The sequence below is a fragment of the Podarcis bocagei genome (assembly GCF_964188305.1).
Source record: "Podarcis bocagei genome assembly, chromosome: 15".
Taxonomy (NCBI): Eukaryota; Metazoa; Chordata; class Lepidosauria; order Squamata; family Lacertidae; genus Podarcis; species Podarcis bocagei.
The window spans coordinates 25,679,775-25,696,623 of NC_138141.1; the positions used below are offsets into that span (position 1 = coordinate 25,679,775).

At 46.8% G+C, this 16,849-nt stretch overlaps 2 protein-coding genes across 6 annotated transcripts in view; one reads left to right on the forward strand and one right to left on the reverse strand.

The window, feature by feature from the left end:
- B3GAT1 (beta-1,3-glucuronyltransferase 1) overlaps positions 1-6,214 on the forward strand; it is a 62,369-nt gene extending 56,155 nt beyond the window's left edge. For 3 of the 4 annotated variants that reach the window (XM_081172711.1, XM_081172710.1, XM_081172708.1), the window contains 3 exons: positions 2,171-2,467; positions 4,558-4,679; positions 5,164-5,390. In XM_081172711.1, coding sequence (XP_081028837.1) covers positions 2,171-2,467; positions 4,558-4,644 — 384 coding nt within the window. In that variant the 3' untranslated portion in view covers positions 4,645-4,679; positions 5,164-5,390. Of the gene's footprint in view, positions 1-2,170; positions 2,468-4,557; positions 4,680-5,163 lie in introns of all 4 variants that reach the window. The other variant, XM_081172709.1, reaches the window with a different exon arrangement.
- A 1,965-nt stretch (positions 6,215-8,179) lies between these two features.
- Positions 8,180-16,849, reverse strand: part of LOC308574571 (beta-galactosidase-1-like protein 2) — a 66,380-nt gene continuing 57,710 nt past the window's right edge. For both annotated transcript variants that reach the window (XM_081172529.1, XM_081172530.1), the window contains exons 18-20: positions 14,619-14,733; positions 13,683-13,799; positions 8,180-12,552 (exon numbers count right to left, since the gene is read on the reverse strand). In XM_081172529.1, the coding sequence (XP_081028655.1) occupies positions 12,466-12,552; positions 13,683-13,799; positions 14,619-14,733 (319 nt within the window). In that variant the 3' untranslated portion in view covers positions 8,180-12,465. The remainder of the gene's footprint in view (positions 12,553-13,682; positions 13,800-14,618; positions 14,734-16,849) is intronic.

Consider the following 16,849-nt stretch of genomic DNA (forward strand, 5'->3'; position numbering starts at 1 on the left):
GAGCGCTGCAACCCCAGAGTCGGCCACGACTGGACCTAATGGTCGGGGTCCCTTTACCTTAAAGGTCACAGGGCAAGTGATACCCACCACCTGCCTACCTCCTGAAGATGCCACACAGCCCTTCATCTCCCACCTGGCCCCTGGCCCCAGAGTCTCCCATCTTAATTTGTGGCACGTGTGGACCAACTTGAAGCCCAATGTGCCATGGACAAGGTCGATTTTGAGGACGACTCTGGAGGAACATATAACTGGGGGAATAGGAATGCCTTTAAGAGGGTGCGTCCCAACTGCTATATATTTTGCAAGAGGAACTCAAGAACATACCATAAATTTAGATTTGCACAAATAAAATACTCTAAAATTTTTATTTTTATTTTGTGGTGAGGAAATGCACTGAAGCATATGGGGCAAATGAATGATTAGTGGAAAGACTATGAACATCCTGCAAGCAAATCAGGATAAATGCTCGTTGTCGTCTAACCACCCTGCCAACAAAATGAAATAAAGACTGGCTATTGTCTGATTTCCGTGTTAGCTTTGTATAAGCAAACCAGGATGAAATATTGTACAAGCAGGTTGTCTAAGGAAGGCCTCAGAAAGCCGGAATTTTTTTTTGAGAGCTCAGGGTAACAGCAGACTTGGAAGAGCGCAGGTTAGCAGCAAACAGCTGATGGGAGTCATCCTTAAGCAACATTTTGGGGGCAGCAGGTTGGTGAAAGCTGTTGAAGGGGAATGACAGAAAGTGGGCACTGAATGTGGACACATCCAGGAGGGGAAATATAATTCAGTACACAGTGGATGCAGTTTAGAAGCTGCACATGTAATACGGAACTCCCCTCCCCCTTATTTTATTTTTTGCAGGATGTTTCTCAGGCTTTGCTTCTGTTTTTGCTGTTGCTGCCAACAGATGCTCGTGTATGAGGAAAGCCATTTTGCAGACCCTCTGCAAAATCAGGTGGCTGCGTTTTGTGGCATCTCTGTCTCCCTTTCCTGCAAACGCTCCGCTGCATGGGGCGGCGGGCGGCTGGGGGAGACAGACTGGAAGCCAGCAGGGCTTGCTGCAGAGCAAACCTTTTATTGGTGTCTCTCTCTTCTGCTGGCCCCGTGGGTGGCTTGAGCTCTTAGCAAGTGTATAATGCAAGAGGCTAAGTGCCTTGGACTCCTCCGGGCTCTCTTGCTGTAATTAGCAGTGACGAGAGACTTGATGAAAGATCGGGGAGACGGAGCCTCGTGGAGCACCAAGCAAGTTAAGTGAGCAGCCGCGGCTTCGGCGGAGAGACAGCTCCCACCTGTGGCCCTCTGGTGCGGAAGAAGGAAGAGCGAGCCGTTTTTAGAAGCTGTGGAGAATTCTGCAGAAGCTCTTTGGGGAAGAGTTTTCATGTCACTTAGGGACATAGGAAGTTGCCTTATGCTGAGTCTGACCCCTGGTCCATTGAGCTCAGTATCCTCTACACTGATTGGCAGTGGTTTCCCAGGATTTCAGGCAGGAGGAATCTCTCAACCCCACCAGGAGATGCCAGGGAGTGAACCTGGGACCTTCTGCATGCAAAGCAGATGGCCTGTCATTGAGTTATTGCCCTACCCATCATTGGAAGCTGCATTCTGCTGGACCAGATCATTGGTCATTCTAGCTCAGTTCTGTCTACACTGAATGGCAGTAGCTACTCAGGGATGCAAACAGGATTCTTTCCCAGCCCTATTCAGAGATGCTGGGGATTAAACCTTTGTTTTCCTGCCTCAAGACTTGGGGCAACTTGATAAGGGGTGTCCATAAGAGACTCAGCAGACATGACACATTTTGATTATCGTGTGGTACATTCGTAGTGGGCCTGTGCCACTTCTGGCTGTGTGTGTCTGAATGGTACATCTTGCTTTTTTAAAACAACAGCAACAATCCTCCCCTCCGTTCAGACAACTAGCCCATCAGGGAAAAGTTTTCTCCCATGTGTGCTAGCTTTTCAAATGCAGGGATTTTGGTGCCTAAGGAAGATGTAAACACCCACCGACATTTTATCTGTTTTATGACCTGTTCTGCACCAGCAGAAAAATGCAGTGGTAATGAGGTAGTGAAGACCTGAGATGGTAGAGCCAACTGTACAACTTCATACAGAAGACTGAATAGACCCTTTCTTTCTATGCCTACTCTTTCTCTCTTTTTCCTCATTTCCAGATGCGGACTACCAGGAAAGTGTCAGTCTGGCCAGTGGCCTTTGTGGGCGGCTTGCGCTACGAGTCGCCCAAAGTGAATGCTGCCGGGAAGGTCTACGGGTGGAAGACTGTATTTGACCCTCACCGGCCTTTCGCCATTGACATGGCAGGCTTTGCTGTGAACCTCAGGCTCATCCTCCAGCGACCTCAGGCTTACTTCAAATTGCGAGGAGTGAAGGGCGGATACCAAGAGAGTAGCTTGCTCCGGGAGCTGGTGACCCTGAATGACCTCGAGCCAAAAGCTGCCAATTGCACTAAGGTACCATTTTGCTTCCATATATTCTACATCCAGAACCGTTGGGGCTTCTTTACCCAAGGTCTCCTCTGGAGGAAGCAAACTACCCCAGCCTTGTGCTTCTATTTTGGAGGACTTCCACAGGTGGCTCTTCCCCTCTGGTTTGGGGGACCGCTGATTTGCTTTCATGTGGTCCCAAAGGCCAAAAACAAACAAAACAAATTATCAAGAGCCTTTGGTCTTTTTTGCAGTTTGCAGCACAGCCTTAACCTGGGCCTAAGCCATAAGAATAGGGCAAAAACCCATTTTTATGAACCACAGGGTATGAGACTGGGAGGAGGGAGGCCTGTCTTCTGTTCCACATGCCAGTTGAGAACACCTCTCTCTTGCAGAGTGAAGTGCGCCTTTCATTTTAATGGGGGGGGGGACCCTGTATCAAAAGTTGGGAAAGGGGGAAGGAGGAGGGTCTGCCCCACAAGCCGGCAGAAATCCTTTCATCTTCCATAAGCAGCCCTGACTCCCGTTTCCAGACAGCCAGGCCATCTTTCTTGCCAGGCAGTAAAAGGAGCCTACAGCTTTGAGCATAAAATGGGATCGATTGAACATGCAGTTCATTGTCATGGCAACAGGACGAGGTGAGGAGCGTCAAGAGGAAGAGCTGAAGGGGAATGGGAGGGTTTCTCTCCAAAGGGCCACGCTGGCGGCGGCAGACAGAAAGAGCAGGGGGAGAAGGAACCTGTAAACAAAGGAGTCACTGGGCACAGACCTTTGCTTAGGGAGGGAGTTTGCCAAGTTTGAGAATGGGGCCCAGGGAGGTTACGCTCCTGCTTGGCAGAAAGCAACATTTGGTACCTGGCATCTGCTGCTCATACACCTGCAGCCAGCATGATGTACAACAGGGGGCGACAAATCCTTTTCGGCCTGTAGAAGAGTTCAGAGAGCCAAGCAAGGGGACCTGGAGGCCCTATTCTGCCCCCAGGCCAGAGGTTTCCACTCCTGCTATATGAGAGAGAGAAATAATACAGAAATACATTCCTCCCTGTGTGTGCAACATTCCAACTCATTTACGCAAGAGACTATGAGAGGAGGCTATTTTATTTTTAACCATAGACACACTGCCAATCAAACTCTTGTTTCTGGAGCAGATCCTGTTGATAAGTCTGCCACTTTAGGGAAACTTGCACCAATTTTCTCAACCATTGCTTGGACACAGGTAACTGGGCTGGTCTGCACTGCAGAACACGGACAATCTTAGCAGCTCAGAAAAGATTCAGAAGCAGCAATCTGGTGGAGAGATGACTGTGAGTCTCAATCTGGTAACTTGAATACAATAATGGGTACAACAGCTCTTGCACTTGGAGTGACGGCATCTAATGCTAGAGACCAGTGGGTCTGAGCACAATTAAAACTCCACTAGAGATGGAACAAGTCAACCTGATCTGTCAAATTGCACAAGTGATTCAGGTACAGGAGAGATCGGCAGCTGGTGGCTCAGTCACTCAATTCAGCCCTCAGAGGCTCCCCTTTTTTTTTCTTGCTCCACATCTGGAACTGAAAGATCAAGGGGAGAGCAATTTGCCAAGCATCTGTCAGGCCCCAAATCATGGCTAGCAGCACATCTGACTCATTGGGTTGCCAGTTGCACAGATCTTGCCTAGCCTTTGGGCAAGCTTACATGGGAATGGGTTCAAGGGGGGTATTTTCTCATACCTCCACTGAAAAGGTAGCTGATGTCTCTACAGCAAATCATACGTCACAGGAAAATGTAAGGGCTGGCAAAAAGATGGATAAGCCCAAGGATTGTGACTGTTGATAAGACAAGTGCACAGGTCAGTCAGCAAGTGTGCCGAAGGATGGGGTTAATGCCCTGAAACACGATGCCATAAAATGGGTCATTTCTGCCCATGCTCCATTTCCCTGTCTTATTGGCTCACAAGAAACAGAAGAGGAAGGAGGGGAAAAACCCCATAAGGCTTTTCACCAACTTACTCCAAGGTTTTGAGACTTGGGGAATTTGAGACTTAGCCTCTGGGGGATTTGGTTCGCTGTGCTGCTAGTTTGCTAATGTTCAGGTGATAGAGATCTAACTTCTTTCCTCCCTTCTTCTCATGCAGATCCTTGTTTGGCACACAAGGACAGAGAAACCCGTGCTGGTGAACGAGGGGAAAAAAGGCTTCACAGATCCAAACGTGGAAATTTGACATTGTGTTGCAAAGAGAGAGAAAACAAATAGCAGGTATCATTTTTTAGAATTCCTACATTCACATCACTATGGTCACAAACCGTTAGCTGTGGGTCTGTTTCACCATCTCCTTTGTAATGTTTAGCACAACTTTTTAAAAAATGTGTATGTTTTTTACCCTGCAAGCTGCTTTGAGACACATGGGGGGAAGCAGGGTAAACATTTTTAAAAACATAAATATATATATGGTGTCATTCGGCCACAGTGATGTGTTTTCCCATTTGCTGGTTGGTGAGGGCAGGGAAGGAAATGCATAGCATTGTGACATTATGGTGGTACGAATTGTTATAGAAGAGTTAGAATATGGCAAAAAGCTCCCATTTTCATTTAGAAACATCAAGGTTCGGTTGAGGTGTCATTCTAGCCAAAGACTTGATAAAATAATACTTAAATATAAGGTTTGGTCAGAAGCAAAAGAACAGCATCTTGCCCTCGAGAGGCAAATCTGTGACATTCAAGCTGATGTTTTAATCCGCAGCCTCTTCCCTCTCGCGAAGTCCTTGAGCCAGCCAGCCAGCCTCCAAGAACAGCCTGGATACGTCTAATAGACTGGCTATTCAGCTCAGTTACTCTCAAACTGACCGAAACTGCTCAGACTTACCTGAACTTCCTCGTAGACTCTTGAACGAAGAAGGAAAACAACACAACTGACCCTCTGGAGACAAACCAGTTTTGTTTTTGTTTTGTTTTTGTTTTAAAGAAAAAGCACAGAAGTCATGGAGTTGGCATCACTTTTGGTCCAAAGCGAAGGTTGAGTGGATGGAAGGCAAGGACGATGAAGGCAAAAGAATGCCTGCCCGGGAAGCTCCCTCCAGGAGTCAAGGATCAGACCAATGGGCGGACTTCCAAAGGGTATTGATAAGGACAATGGTTGCCATTTTCACCCTTGATGGATTCCTCTCTCCCGTCCCCATCCTAGCAGGCATGAACTACATACTTGGGCACAACCAGGGAAAAGAGATCTCTACTTTGAGAGGAACACTGCCTTTGGCAGTGGCACCTTTGCTCTTAAATTATATTTATTATGCTGTAAGAGATGGCAGCATTTGGCCATGATGTGGGGGAAAGGGAAGTAGAAAAAAAGAATGCTAATTTTAAACTAGCAAATAACCATCTGGACCCCTTTCCTGCAATTCGTACCTCTTTCCCCTGCTCCAAGAGGATTGAAGAGGTTGTGTCCTCCCCCACCCCCCAGGTCCTGGCTAATTCTACACAACCTAGATCAGTGCTTCCCAATTAGCTAATTACCGAGGACCCCTTATTTTTCAAAAGCCAAGCCATGGACCCCCTACTTTTGAAAATTTTGTTAACTCTGTGGTAGTTACTTCTCCAAAGCAATTTCGTGAACAAAAAGTGCAGAGGTATACTAAGAAACAGGCTAGAGCTAAGCGATATCCGTTTTTCAACATTGTGATATATCAGCAGCTAAACATTGCAATATTCTGATATATCATGATATCTGAAATTGGGGATCAGGCATGGGGATGCGGGAAGGAGCAGTCACGGAGATCGAATGGGGGGGAGGAGAGGAAGCGAATGAGGATGGGGGTGTATCAAGCCGCCCTCAGTGGGGCAGTCAGCGGTGGCACCAGCAAAGATGCACATCCACTGTGGCTGCTGCTGTTTTCCTGCTGACTGAGAAAAGCTGCTCCACCTAAGCTCAGATCAGCAGTGTTATCAGCTGAGATCATCGTGCGATATCGGCAGTGCCTTGAAGCTGGTTGCCCTGCTCTCCCTAACATGAGGAGCGATATATTCCTGCGTATTTCCGGGCACAAATTGTTATCGTGGTGTTATTTCAAAATGGATTTTGGCCAATATATTGAAAAATCCCACGGCTCTAAAACAGACCATAAAATTTGTTGTATTACCATGCAAAAACAACATAAATTTAGTTGGGGGGGGCAAGGGATGAGGCCGCAGCCACGGACCCCCTAGGCGCTTTCCACGGACCCCTGAACCCCTAATTGGAAACCACTGACCTAGATCAAGGCATCTCTGACCGACTTCTTTTGTGGATCATTTGCCTGACCCTTCTAAGCTGGGCCTATCTCACTGCACACATCACTCAAGGCATCAGGTTTTCCCCATATTCGTGTCAACCTCAAGTGGGTTAGGATAAGGCTTGTGAGCTGACCACCACCACCACCACATCCCCAGCAACAAACCGTACAGCAGAAGATCGTTCCCAGCAATGGGCTGAAAATACTGTTTTGACCCCGCTTGTAACTTTCTAGGGTGTAGAGAGAAAAATGAAGCAGGTTTTTTCATATCACAAGTTTCTTGCCAAGGGTCTTCAGAACATATGGCACTGATTTTGGGTGCATCCTCCAGTCTGTTTTCCAACTTTGTGATGTTGAAGCTACTCCATTAGGAGAAATGAGTCACTGCCGTACCAACATGTCTGCCCACAGGCAGCCGGAGGGGGGAGGGCTCTGTCTGACAATGACTCTGGCTCCACTTACTGCTGGCCTCCCTGCTTTTCTCCCTGTCTCAATGGGCATCAGTCAACGCTGCCCAAAGCCATGTGTGATGCTTTGAAAACCACTGAACTGGCTGGCCTTGTGAACAGGGGTGGCAGATTGGGGAGGCTATTTCAGCTTGCCCCTCATTTGATTAGACAAAAGGAAACCTGTATTTATGTTCTGGGCATTGCACAATGATCACATAACCCTTTGGACCAACTTGCCACTGAATTTCTGGCCTATATATGTTGGTCATCAAGTCAAAAAGCAAATGAGGGCCAAGAAGACACGGGCCAATAGCAAATGTTTAGTTTGTTAATCCTGACAACTTCAATGCAAATATGCATGTTTTGTGGTGGAGGGCTGGTGCAAACATCTTTCAAGGCAAGCCGACTCAGGTCTGTACCACTTCAGATTTAGAGGTGTGGGACCCTAAACAACCCCCTATACAAAACAAAAGAAAAACCTCCCTGCATTTGGCAAGCTGGCACATTGGGGAGTCGGCTACACTGAATTTTTATCTCATGTGTTTAATGTCCTGCATGCAGGGACAGTATTATGTAGAGGACTGCTCAACCATACCAACATACCTCTATTCTGAAGTGCTACAGTACAGAGTTCCATAGATCAAAACATTTTTTAAATGCTCTGGAAACAGGCAAGAACAAACATCAGACTGTGGTGCCCTGTGGCACTAATGTGGACCACCCTGTTTCAAAACATACTTGTTACCATTGTTCAAAAACGGGCATTTTTGCAACAGAGTCTTGCTTTTGCTTAACCAGGAGGCTATATTTCTGTGTAGCCCTTATATGAAGGAATGTTGGCCAAATCTCAGTGGAGATAGGTGTTCCTTTGCCTATCTCATGCAATGACAGTTAGAAGTATGGCGCTTTATTTTTAAGACAGATCAGCTGGTTGGTCCAACGAAAAACAATTACCTTTCTTAATTTGTTTCTAACTTCCATGCCACAAAGGCCAGCAGAATCCTCAAACAATGAATGTGAGAAATGAGTGGCAGGTATTTTTGTTCCTTGGGTCCCTTTATTCTGCCTGTTGGAGCCAGTGTCACGAGATCAGAGTGAATCAAGAATCATGGAAATGTTCTGACAAGTCAGAGGGGTGGTGGGCTGATTTGGGGAGCAAATAAAATGCAAGTTTTTGGTTATGTGCAACTATTGCTTTTCGAGAGAAACAAGTCATAAAAAGTGGGGGGAACACAACACGTTTATCCTCTGACTATGCCTCTCTTTGAATCTGCTCAGATGAAGCCGGTTCAACACCACTGCTCCTGCATTGGCCAAAGATCAGCAGCGAGTGCTGGACTCCAAACACAGCAGAGCCCATGGCCCTGGACTATAGACCATGCCAATTTGAAAATGAGGTAGGGCTCAGCCACCAAACGCACACCATACCCCTGCAGAAAGAAAACTGGCCTCTTCCTGAACATCTGATTTTCTACATGGAGTGTATTTGGGGAATATCTGTATGGCTGTTATGTGCGAATGACAACCAACCAGATTTCTGCACCTGCTTTCTAAAGCGGCACAGTCCAGGAACAACTTGACCAAATGGTCTACAGGCAGTTCGTATTGGTGCTAAGAGTTCCACTTCCTGAAGTACAGAGGCAGATTCCCATGACTCAGTGCAGCCCTACTTATGGATGGTCAAATAGCCACCCATACTATGGGGTGGGGAAGAGTTGGGTGATAAGAGTAGGAGGGGCTGTATGGAAAGTTATCTGTGGCTGAAATGCATTGCCCTGTGGATAGAGACTGTGTTAATCCCCTGAAAATGTAAAAGACCAAAGAAAGATCCACCCATTCTGCCTGCCCCCTTCAAATTTTCTTCATAAATACATTCATGTACAAGGTGCCCTCACTGTCTCTTCACTTTCCTTTAAAAAAAAATCAAAATGATATTTTGTGATGGTATTTGATCTATTTCAAAAGCACAATGGTATCTGCTAGCTACAGGAAAATAACCCTGTACAGGAAAATGCACTTTTTAAAACCCTTAACCCTAATTAGCTCAGATGCATAGACAGTATGGAATCAAACCGCTCTTTGGACTAATGACAGTTCCTGATATTTAAAATAATAATAAATGAAAAGGCAAGTTTAGGATTTTTTTTCCATTTATGGCACTATTTATCAAAAACAATCAACTGGGGGGAAACAACAAACAAGCCTTTAAACCAAGAAGGCTCTTTTGTTTCCAACTATGAAAAACTCTGCCTTTTAAATTTTTTTATTTTACTAAAATCCAGAACTCAACAGTTGCGAAATCTGAACGTCCAGCAGAACTGCTCATGTAGGCTTCCCCTCTGTGATGAGGAGCCCCTAGCCTTCATAAAATTAAAACACAGCCCAGATCTAGCTTACAAAAGGTGGGTGGGGAGGAATTGAGAGGCATTTTGCTTAATTTTTTTTTAAAAAAAAACCCCACCAGATTTTAGATTTTACAATGCAGGAGTTGTTTCCAATGGCTGTCCTCTCCTATTTGCATGTGTCTGTTTTATTTACGGCAAAACAATAACCCTGCCAGGCTGCAGCATATCATGGAGAAAATAAATAAAGGAATCAACAGGATGCATCCCAAGGAACTCCCATCCTTTTCGCTTGTTTCTTGCAAAGTTGCTCTTTGTTGACAGCAGGGGCTCGGGCCTTGGACACGGATGCAAAAACAGGGGCACGTTGGCTCTGAGAGCTGGGATGGTGGCTGGTGCTTTGAGTGAGCAGCAAGAGGTCCAGATGGAGGATGCTGGGTTTGGTTTTGTTGTTGTTCTTTTTTTCTTTTCTTTTCTTTTTTACAGCTGCACTGTCTGTTCAAATTTTAATCCAACTGTATTTAATTTCTTAAATAAAATTAAATATGGTTTTTAACAGCCAGAAGCCCCTTGAAATCTCTCACGCCTGCGGTCGCTGGGGAGGCAATGCTTAGGAAGGGAAGCGGAGCCAGGGGGCTGTGGTTAAATGGCTTCCTGAAATGGCCTGACCCAACCAGCAGCTGGGAGACCGGGTGCCAAATCCCATTTTTTCTAAAGCAGCATCTGGGAGGTTGGGTGCCAAATTCCCTCCTCTCTTTTTTTTTCAATTTGGAGCAGGGGAGAGGCAGCTTGGAAAATGCAGTCTGTTGCAAGCTACCAGCAAGAGATGTCATCCGAGCAGAAGGGAATACTCCCCAATCGGTCACTAATATGGTTGCTGCAGTGTTTGATTATGAACCATGAAAGATGAAACTGAGAAGCTTTTGGGCGGTTTTTGAAAAGGGTGGGGAGAGAAGCAGGCCTCCAAAAAAAGAGTGTGGATGAAGCATTACACCTTTTCAGAGTCTTCCCTTTTTTAAGGCCAGTGTTCCAGCTACAAAATGCAAAAATGCCAGGTGTCCCGGCTGCAAATGCAGTCCGCCTCTCCCTTGCATTGCCTTCTCAAGCTAAACATCTGGAAACAAAGGGTGGGCACTGTGCTGCAAAGATGAAGCATCCGCTCTTTCAAGTTGACTCTCCAGATGCCCAGTGCTGCTAGAGCCGCACACTGGTGCCAACAGGAGCCAGAGAGGTATTCTGGTTGCAGAGAAACACAGGCTCTCACTCTTATGATGCAGGAGACAACCCTGAGGACTATGCAGAAAGCAGCCCTGTTTGCAGCTTCTGCACTGCAACAGGGATGGGGAAGCTGCAGCCTTCTGCACGTTGTTGAGCTCCCAACCGGCCCCTGTGGCAAGGGATGATGGGAACTGTAGTCCAGCCATGTCTGGTGGACCACAGATTCTCCCCAACCATCCAAGGTAGTATAATTCCAGGCTGCACCACTCCATCCTGTGTCTAGGGTGGTGGTGGTTGATATTTCAGAAGGCTTCCCTGCGTGGCAAATGTCTGCAATATGGTAAAGAGAGAATGGTTAAGGTAGCTACTGCCAGCTGCCCAGGTTTACCACATGCAGGGAGATTGTTCAAAAAAATATGGCACGCACACACAGACCCCTGAATTCTGAAGTGGTACAGTCTCCACCACCACCGTTTGGCGAAGTGTGTAGATGGGCTCTTAAAGTTTCCCACAGCCGCCTAAAGAGAGAGCAACAGTTGATATAAATCCCACCCGCAGAATGCTAAAACTACAGGATCGCTGCACTAGTTCCCAAGACTGTATGCGCGGACTTTGATTTTACTGAGTGCATCTCTTTGCTAAAACATCCCCCTCCTCTTTTCCTCAGTCTCCTTTTGGGGCTCTGCAAGATCTGCCAATCGCGTTACATTCACCATTGTGAGGGGGGTGCCCCATGGCAATGACTCGGTGCTGTGTTTCTAAGGGGCGCCAGCAACTGGGGGCGTGGGGAAAAGCCCCCCACATCCATGCTTGTCAGTGGCTGCAGGAATTTGTCGCAGGGCTGTGGAGGTTCTCAGTGCAATGGCAGGGATCCACCTAGGCAGGGGCCCCTGGAGTTACAGCAATAGTGTTAGGTGCTCCATGTCCCCAGCGGCAAGAGTTCTTGGCACCCTCTTGTTCGAACTGCAACTGAAAGCATGCAAGTTCACGGCATGCTTCGAATGTGGAACCTTCACCCACTTCAATATGGCTTTCACGGGACTCCCCACACATGGCTGGCATTTAAAGGACCAAACTGAAAGCAACTAGTTGGGTGCCTTTCGGGTTAACAACAAAAGATACCTTGGCTGGAACTCTTAGACTAATGCAAAAATTGTGAACAGTGCCATCCTACCCAGCCAAACGACCACACTGAGAGACTAAAAATGGAATAGTAATAAAAAGATTCCCTTTTCTTCACAGTAAGGAGGTCTTCAATTGTCTGAAAATCCCAGCAGACGAGCGGAGAGGTCGGCTACTTGCAGGTGTCAAAGAGAACAAAAAGATGTCCAACTCAAGCCGAATTGTTTGTGGATCAGCTTCTGAATCCAGTGGATCCCTGACAGGCCTTGCACACTGATCCCGCAGAGAGATTCTCCGCATTTTTTGTTCCAGCCAGGGCAAGAGAACCAGCAGCAGAGCTGAACTCCTCTAGGGAAGGACTCCTAGATACGTTGGATTTCCTCCCTACTTCCAGTGTTTGAAGCCAGCCTCTTAAATTCAGTGTGAGCATTCAGCAACCAGACTCCACCCAAGCCCTGGAAATTCATTGATGGAGACGGGGGGCACACCTTTCACAAGGGTTTGGAGGAAGAAGTGGAGCCTTCCCTGCATCCAAGCCCTCCCTGCCTCCCTCCCACAAATCCATTTCAGACGCATGCCCTCAAATGAACCAGCTGGGGTGGGGGGTGAAGCAGTCAGGGATAAGCCCCCCACCCCCTGTCCTGGTTCAGCCCACATACTGGCTCCGTCCGAGGAAAGGCAAGTCTGTGGACTGGATGATTCGCCCTGCAGCACGCTCTTCAAAAATAATGATCTGGGAAGGAAATAGAAAGAAAAGGAACAGTTTGACACAAGTAACGGAATACGCTTGACTCTGCATTCATACAAAGTAGTAGTTGTTGTCGCTGGCATCTGAAAAATGAAAGGCGTATCTGCTGGGATTAGTAAGAGCTAGAATACTTCCATGTGGTTCATGTACTTCAAAAACTTTCACAAGCACATTCCCCACATTTTCCTCAGGGACAGTGAAGTCATGGTGAAGGGTGGACAGGCCAGCGTTCTCCTCCTCCCATCATTCCTTGCAAACTCTATGCATGCCCTGGAAGCAATAAACCTGGAGGGAATTGGCTTCTCTACGGCATTGATCACACATAAGGAAAAGTACTTCTGCAGATCTAATTCAGGTGCCTAGGCTCTGAAACCTGGGTTCAAAACTTCACTCCACCATTAAACTCACTGAGGGACTTAGTCATAGTCTTGCAGCTTAACTTCCCTCAAAGGGTTGATGTGAGGACAAATAAGGGAGGAGGGAGAACCATGTGTACCACCTTGAGCTCCTTGGAGGGAGTGTGGGATATAAATGCAGTAAAAGAAACCAGCTTTCTTTTGTGTTGTTCGCACACATCCTTTTGTTATAGGGCACATTTCTCAGATTTACACCCAGAAGCATAAAACATAAACAACCACATGAACTAAGAGAGTTCATAATTCTTCCCTAATTAAGAGTCCACTCCTAGCCTTCCATGCTCCTCTGCTGCTTCAGCAACGAAGGATCAACCTTTTGCGCAAATGCTAATCACATGCCATAGATATATTTTTTAAAATGTGAGCTTAACCCGGAGCTGTTTTTTATCATGCACACTTCCCCTTTAAAACTGTTTTTATTTTATCTGCACTTTGATCACTATGACTATATCCACGAGTTTTAAAGTCCTGCTTTCGTTGCTGTTTTTAATGAATATATTCTATACTAGAGATACTTTTCGATTAAGCGGTATACAAAATATTGCTAAACAAATACATGATACCTGACCATCAGCCATTTTGGTAGGGCTGATATGAGCTGCAGTCCAACAACATCTGGAGGGCGGGGCATTGACCTACCCCTGGAATCTGCCAAGGTAGGTTGTTACAGCTTTTGTGGGTGCCAATCGGGCAACTCACCTCATTGTGCCCTTGCTGGAGCCATGTGGCTGGGAGGTAGAGTGTTCCTTGAGGGCCAATTTTCCAGTAGCGACCGAGGTTCTGCCCATTGACAAAGACGACACCTTTGCTCCAACCCTAGGAAACAGAGATGGGTCAGGAGTGCAGTAACAGAATATGTGGACATTCTAGAATGCAGCTAACATTTCTACAGATGGCCTAGGCAAATATGGGGAAATGGCAGAAAACTTTCACCACCTCCTTCTCCAGACTTGATGCTGCCATAAAAGAGCCAATGTGGTGTAGTGGTTAGGGCATCAGACTAGGACCTGGGAGACTGCGGTTCAAATCCTCACTAAGCCACGAAGCTCCCTTGGTGGCCAGTCATTGCCTCTCAGCCTAACCTACCTCACTGATGCCACACTTTCCTATTCCCACTGCAAGAATAAATAAAAATGCATTTACATGTTTCAGAAAGTGTCCTAGGAAAGTGGAATCTTTTAGAGGATTTATCGTCAAATCAAACCTAGATCAATTTTAGAATGTGTATACTAGATTCTCCCTGCACCTCACTCCCACGTCCCTCAAAAAAAGGTGGTGACTAGGTCTCACAAGATGATTTCATGTGGAATGCACAACAAATTCAGTTGTCTGTTCCTTTGAATGAGGCTCACGGTGTACAATCCAACCAGCTGCAGCTAATAATGTTCTAATCAGTGCAAAACAATGGTTTGGACGTGCATCACAAAGAATGCATAGATTTCCAACAATGCGATGACAGTGTTGAAGGCGAAAACACGCAGGCATAAAGGAACAGATTCTGCACACCTCTAGCTGTAGCGGATACACAATTCTTGCTGCCAAGGACCCTGTTGTCTAAAAAGAAGCCCAACGGCTCATCAACAAAGGCCCTTCTCTCCAGCATCTCTTCTTAAGGCCTCTGATCCAGCAACTCACCTCTAGCTTCAAGAAAGTGTCCTGAGGCATATGTTGCACCTGAAGGGTTCCCCGGAAGAACGCTGGGCCCATTGCGCTGTCAGGGACGGCGCTCCAAGGAGTGGTCCCACGTAGGCTGTGGGGAGAAAGCAGATGATGAGAAGAAAAGAAGAAGCTGCATCCCAGGCTGGATAATTTTGGGGACCAATTTTGATGCAGGGAGAGCCTTACTGGTTGGCAATTTTGCCTTGGGAATGCTTTGAGGCTGCATCCTGGTTCAAGTCCACTTTGGGAAACTGAGATCCAGCCACGCATCAAAGGTCACAAGCATCCTCTTCTCCACCCTGCCTCAGTCACCCCCCAGCACACTAAAAGGAAGTTACGGAATATCAACTTTTCCATAGTTGTGTGAACTGGTTCTCACAGCAGCAAAAAAGACCAGAATTTGGCTCAAGCCCCCAAGAGCTTATGCTAAGTATCTGGGGGAGCAAGAATTGGGGGATGACGTTTTCTCAAAGGTTAAAATTGCTCTTCCTTGCACTGTACGGGGAAATTTCAGGAGGGCAGAATGGGAAAGGGACCTCAACCACAACTGCTATAAAATGCTCATATTCAAGGTGGACAGTGTCAAACATGAACCCTCAAGGATTATAGCAACATAAAGATACCATCTTATTATACCAAGTCAAAGTATGTTTCCATATAACCCATATAGCGCAGCAGCACCCGAGGGTTTAGGTACATGACTTTCCCATCACCTGTTATTTAACCCTTTTAAAACCAATACCTCAAGGTAATCGCCTCTCCCCATATCAAGCAACCTGGACCCTGCAATCGTCACCTGGGGCCCTTCTTTGTGTGCCCCATCTGTAGAAGTCTGTAGGGTAGGAACATGAGGCCAGGCCTTTTCAGTGGTGGCTCCTCGCTTGTGGAATGCTCTCCTCAGGGAGGCTTGCCTGGCGCAATCATGACAAATCTTTAGGTGCCAGGCAGAAACATTCCTTTTAATCAGGCCGTTGGCTTTTAACTATCTGTGGCCGTTTTGTGTGGGTGGGATGCTTTAATACAGGGTTTTCTTGATGCTGGTTTTAACATTTGTTTGTTTGTTTGTTTGTGTTTGTTTGTTTTTTGCTTAAGATATTGTAAATCACTTTGAGCTGCTGTGGCAAAAACCAGCAACTATTAAATTAGTAAATAACACCGCTATCATAGCCAGAAAAAGTCTCCAAGGATGGAGATCGTGTGTGTGTGTGAAAAGGCTCCTGTTCGAAAGCTGGCTGGAAGACACCGCAACATCCTGCCGCAGGTTCTATTTGCTCCTTCTGCCGCAGTGAGGGCTAATTGCTGAGTAAGAGCTGCAGGAGGGGGAGTGTTCGGAGAAGGCTTCAACAACTGGCATTTCCATGATGTGGCAACTCCCCACCACCTGCCTCCAAGGAAGGCAGCAGCTTTCAACCCTCATCTAGCTGTGTTAGGGTTTCTAGGCACTGTTGCATTGACAGAGCAGGACAGCTATGAAAAATGATCGCCTGCATCCCTCCTTGCACAAGGAATATTCAGCTGATTCGTATATCCTGGGACAAACAAACCCTCACCGGTTTTGTTTTGTTTTTTTTCTCTTTACCTTTCCCATTTCTGATTCCCTCCGGCTCACACCTCCAGGTTGCCACCTTGCTATCAAGAGCAGCCTCAGTGTGACCGCTCAAGAGATGAGATGAGCAGTCTTTCAAGATAGGCAACTCCACCTCCCTCTTCTCACCAACCAGAAACCCCAACCTCAAGGACGGCAGGCGAGATGACTGCACGTCTACGGAGAGACGGGGAATGCCAGTTCGCATTCCATCTAATCCCTTCCAACTCCCCAGGGCTGTGTATATTTTCTTATTAAAAGGCCCCTTTTACATGCCCGGAGGCGACAGCGCTGTAACAAACTCCAGGACCCTAATCCGATAAAGGGGCTTCCTTCAGATGCGCTAAGTCGGCGGCAGCGGCAAACTGGGAGATGCTCTGTGAGAGGTGAGATCGCTGGCTCAGCGGAATTGCGCCTCTGCCCTATACGTCCGCAAGGCAAACAGGTTTTAAATGGCTAATGGATCATCTAGTATAGTTCTGGAGAGAAGAAAATCGATTGGGGCCTGAGTTCTGTTCAAGATGATCCACACGTGCTGCGTGGGTGGGTGGGACTTCTCTGAGTAAGAGCTATTTTCCGGGAAGAACAGTCAACATTGATCCTGTGCAACTCTCTAAGGACC